The 6,585-nt window shown below is 32.2% G+C and overlaps 1 protein-coding gene across 1 annotated transcript; it reads right to left on the minus strand.

Annotated features, from left to right (window-relative positions):
• Positions 1-4,772: 4,772 nt before the first annotated feature.
• Positions 4,773-6,242, minus strand: LOC107812254 (protein FAR-RED IMPAIRED RESPONSE 1-like). Its single transcript, XM_016637311.2, has 2 exons — positions 5,998-6,242; positions 4,773-5,862 (listed from the first exon to the last, which is right to left on the minus strand). Exons 1-2 carry the CDS (start codon positions 6,240-6,242, stop codon positions 4,773-4,775), a joined length of 1,335 nt encoding a protein of 444 aa, XP_016492797.2.
• Positions 6,243-6,585: the final 343 nt, after the last annotated feature.

A 6,585-nucleotide genomic window follows, 5' to 3' on the forward strand; every position in this document is an offset into this window, starting at 1 on the left:
AGATTAAGGATATATTCGAAGTAGAATAATGCTTCCAAAGTATATGTTGTATTTTCTAGTAAAAGTCCAGGAATATACTACTCATGGAGTGAATGTTCTCCTATGGTTATCGGGGTTAAGCGTAGCATCTTCCAGTCTTTCAAGTCTCACGATGCGGCCATATCGGCATTCGATGAATTTGAAAAATCTGCGGAAGGTAAACAAAAACTCAAATCTATGGTGTTTGTTGTTTTTTATGGTAAGAAGTCGGGAATATACAAAAGTTGGTCTGAGTATGTTAAAGTGCTTGTTGGAGTCGAGGGTAGCTACTTTCATGCTTTCCAATATTATGATGAAGCCTTAGAAGCCTTCAACAAATTTAAAAAAACAAGTTTTCACAGGAAAAGTCATCTTCAAGCTTGGCCGTTGAAGAAAGTGAAGAAGTGGTAACAAATGAAAGTGCAACAAGTGCTATTTTATCTACTATGTTAGCGGCATATTTATTGGGTTGAAGCTATCTGAAAATGTTGGAAAGTAATTATGTCAAATTTAGCTCATATGTTATCTTGTATTTGAAAAGTGTTTGTTATTTCTCTTTGGTGTGCAAGAGTTGATGACTTTGTTTTTACTTTTGAATATCTAGTATTGTAATGAAGGTGGGTATGATTATTTTATGTTTAATTTCTTCATTAGTTCATTATCTATGAAGTTCGAATTTTGTGACTTCTTTAACATTTCGATCATGTTTAACCTTTGGTGTGATCTTTATCCGGTTAATATGTGGTTTATGAATTATGTAGATTTCAAAAATGTAATAATAAATGTTTAAGTATTAAATATTTGAAGCAATCAGCTTAGGTGACACTTTTGGATAACATTATTTTAGTTTCACTAGAATTAAAATCAGACATTGTGTTATTTAATTTTCTGATATATTTTGGTCTGATTTTTGTAAATAAACTCTGTATTGATTAAGTAAAACCAAATACTATTTAATTACATGCAAATATTTCCAACTTGTTACTTGTAGAAATTTTGTGCTGGTTCAATTTTCTGAATTAAAGCTTTTGAAATTGGTTAAATTATTTGAGACCTACATATGTTAAGATCTACATAATTCACGGTGAAGCTTAATTATGCATCTTCTTTCGTTTTAATTTTCTGAGATATGCCTCAATTTTTTAATTAATTTAGTGAAATAGAAATTTCACCTACACTATGTTAGCATTATTGTTATGGCTATTCTTCCTTAATTTATTCTTTTAATATTAGAGTGATAATTTTTATATTGTTATAGATAGGCAAAGTGACCATATTTTTACCTCAAAAAGGGTATTTCTTTTGGTTCCATAATATTTGGAACCAGGGATTAAAGGAAACAAAAATATTTTAAAACATGTAACAAAAAATAATAACCAAAAGTATAGGAAGAAGAAGAAATACTAAATAAGCATTTTCATTGATTAATTGATAATTTTTAACATATTCCAAATAATATTTGGAAAATACTTTTAGCATACCATGCTAATAACATGGAATGCATCACAAAACAACAACAAAAAACACAAACTATTACTCTTTACTCTTTTGGTTAACAAACTTTGAAGCCTTGGAAGCTGCTTTAGTATCACTACTTATAACAATCATGGTTCTTCATCTTGCTCCGTTAGAAGTTCCTCAAGCATGTCGAAGCAGTAAGTGAGAGGGTAAGAATCAAGGAGAAGACGTTTAACATAGTCTGCTCTGATTTCCCTTGTCAGACGTAGCATCAACAGGTTTGTCTCCGTCTTCAAGTTCTTCAACTTGTTCCTAACATCCTGGTACATGATGTTATGGTTGATGGTTGAACCATGTAGAGGTTCATCGACAATTTTCTTAATAGGGTTCTCAGAGAAATTTGAATTAGAAAAGATAATTTGGATGAATGAGATTAATAATGTATAGAGTTGTATTTATAGTATAATTTTTGAATATTTCTAGGATTAGGGTTAGGGTTTGTATCTTAAAATTTGAATCACAATCTTCAATGAACCCTTTATACTCCTCAAAAAAAGACTTTACATTCTTCAATGCATCCATTTAGTTTACCCAAAATTCTTTTCATGAGCTCTTCATCCAACCGTAAAAATATCTGGTTGGATAATGTTTTCTAGTACCTTCTTTTTGTAAATTTTTTTACTAAATTTCTATTAGACTATTTTTTTCTAGTAAATATTTTTCTTAATTTTCTCTTATCGAACTTATTAACATTCGAAATTTGCTTTAAGATCCAACTAATATTTAATGAGGACTTATATAAAGATAGATTAGTTCTTAAGAATAATAACTTAAACACATAATATTTGAAGTATGGTGCATTAAGGTACTACAATCAATAAAGAAAAATAAAATATTGGAGAGCAGGATTTAGATTTGTAGAAATAAAAAATTATCAAATGATTCTTTTTTTTCATTTGCTAAGTTTTTCAAAATAAAATTATCCGATATTACATTAGGTGTGACATCCTAATATATATATTTTTTGAATCCCTTTTTATGAATCCCTGGTTCTTCCACTTTTAATTTTCTTCATTTTATATGACAATATTTGCTTATCTGATACAAAAATTAAGAAAATATTTAATTTATAAATTATACATGTAAAATATTCTAATGAAAATTTTCAGTAAAATCACAAAAAAAATTCTCTTCTCCATTTCAAAAAAATTCGATTGGTAGGTTACCATTTAGCTTCTCATGCCAACTATTTAGCTTCTCAATGAAGCATTTATTATTCTCAACCGTTTTAGTAGTGTGTAGGTAGAATTAGGTTGAATTTGAAGTCTACGATTTTATTCTCAACCGGTTGGAAATATGTTGTTACAACATCATAATGTCTCTGATTAATATGGAAAAAAACAAATAAGCCGAATGAACAAATCCATAAAATTATAGAAGAAGAACTTAAGGTACAACCTTCAAATGGCTGTACATGAATTTCTGAAACCAAGCATTCTTGAAGAATTAATTTAAAAAAATAAAAATAAAAAATAGTCGTTGAAATTGATTTCATGCGTAAGAAATGAAAACTGTTATAGCAAATCAAAAGCACAAGTAGCATAACTAAATCAACAATAAAAGGTTAGAGATCATAAAGGGATAGAAAAATACAAAACACATCCTAAAAACGAATCAATTTCAACCGGATTATGATCATGAGTTCCTTCGCCCTTCACTTCAATATTGAAGTCAACATATAGTGATGAAACATCCACCAACATAAATTTGACGACGAAACCTCGCTTGACATAATTATCCAAAATAAAAAGTTTTCAGCCTTCTTTGAACCTTCTTCGATCACCAACGCTCATAGATACAAACCACTTTTTGACATGATAATGAAGAAGTGTAGTTTCAACTGTTGGAGGAAGATGTTTGTAGATTTTTCTTGGAATATACTGGGGAAAAAAATAATTTTATTAAGTTTTCGGAAAAGATAAAGCTTAAACACAAAAAATATATATACAACACTGATGCATAACCAGATCGTCGTAGTTGATGTATGAATCAGTCATAACCACTTCAAAAGTTGGAGGATTCTCTTCTTCATCCTCACTAGTAGAAGAGTAAGTTAGGGATCATTTGGTAGAGTGAGAGGCGTCCATAGTTAGTGTTTGTAGGAGAATGTGTTTTTAGATCTTTAGTGTTTGAGTACATGAGAGTATGAGATTATATATTAATAACACACCAACCCATTTAACTTCCCCATGGTACATTTACTCTTCCAATACATGATTACTAATCAATAAATTTCGGAGTTTTTTAATGATAAATAATTTTTTAAAAAAAATCTAGTAATATGAAGATTGAAATTTTATGCATAACATTTGAACAGAAAAAAGTACAACAACCATAACTAAAGCTTTGAATTTAACACAAACACATCCTAGTACCAAGTAAAAAATGAATTAGTACAAACAGGATATCTGTCTCCCTTCATGTCCACATTGAAGATAGCACGCAGTGGTGAAACATCAACCAACGTAAATTTGACGAAGAAACCTCGCCTGATAAAATTCTCTAATACAAAAAGTCGCCAGCCTACCTTGAACCTTTTTTGATCACCAACGCTCATAATTACATACCACTCTTTGCCACGATGGTGAAAATACGCATGTTCTAATCTTGAAGGAAGATTCTTGTAGATTTTTCTTGGAATATACTGAAAAAAGGAAAAAAAAACAATACTATTAAGTTTTTGGAAAATATAAAGCTTAAACACAAAAAATATATATAAAATAATTATGCATAACCAGATCGTCGTAGTCAATGCATGAATCAATCATAATCACTTTAAAAGTTGGAGGAATCTCTTCTTCAGTATCACTGCTAGTAGAAGAGTAAGATATGTCATCACTGCTAGTAGAAGAGTAAACTAGGGCTCGTTTGATTGACGGAGAGGCATCCATAGTTTAGGGTTTGAGTATGTGAGTTTTTTTAGGTCTTTAGGGTTTGAGTATGTGACCATATATATAGGGGCCAAGCCAGTCCAAAAATATATATCAAACAACCTCCTGATCAAAAAGGGTGTATTGCATGAATTTCTCAACACCGGGGACAACTTGATGATCGTCGGAGCTGCTAACTTCACAATGATACAATTTTCTTAGTTGTGTCTTGAAAAATTCATATACTATACGTGTATAACATTGAATTGCCTGCTCCTCCCACTTGAACATTTACTCGTACACAATTTGAAAGCCATTTGACCTGTATTCTGCTTCCAACTCTTTCTCATGCTTAGCTCTTATAGCTCACTCATACTGGTAAACAAACATCCTAAGAGTGCTTTGACGGGTAATATATCCATCAAAGAACGCATGCATCCCCTCACTTCTTTGCATAGATAGCATACCAGCCCAAAAATACACATCAAGGTACACATGATCCCATTTTTCCTTCTCAGAGTAAAGCTTGTTGAACCAATTCCTTGTATGTAAATTATACCTTGCAATATATTCTGTCCATTTTCTCTCAAAAACTTCAACAGTAATGCTATCAAGGACCATGGATTTAAATTCTCCATGTGCAATTTTAGAAGAACGAACACCACTTAAGTAAAGAGGCAACTTTGAGAATATATGCCAAATACAATACCTATGTATTGTATTTGGCATCACTTCAGCAATGACTACCTTAATGCTCTGACACTGATCAGCTATGACCGCATCTGGATGAACTTTTCCCATGGCATCAATCCAAGTTCTAAAAACTAATTTGTAACTATCGATGTCTTCATGAGACATGAGAGCACATCCTAGTAAGATGGACTGTCTATGGTGATTGATGCCAAAAAATGTAGCACATAGCATATTATATCGATTCACAAGGTACGTCGTACCAAAGCATATTGCATCTTGGATTTGCTCATACACTGCCTTAAAGTGTGAATGCACCCATACCACATTTCGCAGCCTACCAATATTATCAACATCTATTGAATAGAAAAACTCATTATCCTTTATCTGGATTTCACGAAAAAAGTTGAGTAGCGACTGTGCGTCCCCTTCTTGCATTTCAAAATTCCTACTTTTCAAAATATAATTTCTACAATCCTTTGGAGTACAACCCAAATTTTGCGGTCCACCACGTTGAACCTCAGCAAGTCTAATATTCTTGGAGGGTCTATTGCCAGATCGATCGTGAGCTACAAGATCCCTCTTCAAAGAATCACAAACAGACCTATGTCCAGCCATCAGGCGTAATACGGATGGGAGAAAATCATGATTGTGATCGTGAACGACCTTAGAGATGCGCCAATAATCAGAATCATCCAAAACAGCAACTAGCCTATCTTTACAATTGTTACTCTTGGTGGTAAACTTGATTTTGTGAATCCTAGCCCTATCACAATAGTGGGTTATATATCTAAAAGTGTCACTACCCTTCTTGTTGGAATTTCTTTTGACGACGGAGAATCCTCTCAGTCGTGCATGTTCTTTGTAGAATGCAAACAAAGTATCTTTATCTCTAAATCACATTCCAGAGATTGGACCTACAACTACATCCTTTTCAGTGAATTCATTCTCCATTTCCCGATCAACATCACATAATTCTAACTCATTTCCTAAAACTTCCTCCTCATCATCATTAGCTTCTCCATGATATTCTCCATCGGCTTCTTCATCATCATTATCATCTAAGTGCACAACATTGTTGAAACTTTCGTGAGAATCAACATCGACCCATTCGTATTCATTCAACAAACTATCGTCTGATGCCATCCCTAAAGATCTGTACAACTCGTCCCTAACTCGATCAAACCTATTATCTTGGTTGATATTCATAGTTGTTGTATTTGTGTTATGTTCATTTGGATTCATATTTTGTTGCACCGCCAAATTTTCTTGGTTTGAATCCCATTTTAGAGAAGGAGAAAGTGTCCGCTGGTTTAGGGCTTGGCAAGGAGGAAAGTGTCCACTGGTTTAGGGTTTGGTAAGAGGAAGTATACAAAATCGTATACCGTTTTTGTTTTTAAGAAAGGAAGAAAATACAATAATTTCTTAAAAATTAAAAAACGTATAATTTGTATAAAATACACATAAATACAAATATAATACACAAGAC

This window comes from Nicotiana tabacum, chromosome 16 (genome assembly GCF_000715075.1).
Source record: "Nicotiana tabacum cultivar K326 chromosome 16, ASM71507v2, whole genome shotgun sequence".
Taxonomy (NCBI): Eukaryota; Viridiplantae; Streptophyta; class Magnoliopsida; order Solanales; family Solanaceae; genus Nicotiana; species Nicotiana tabacum.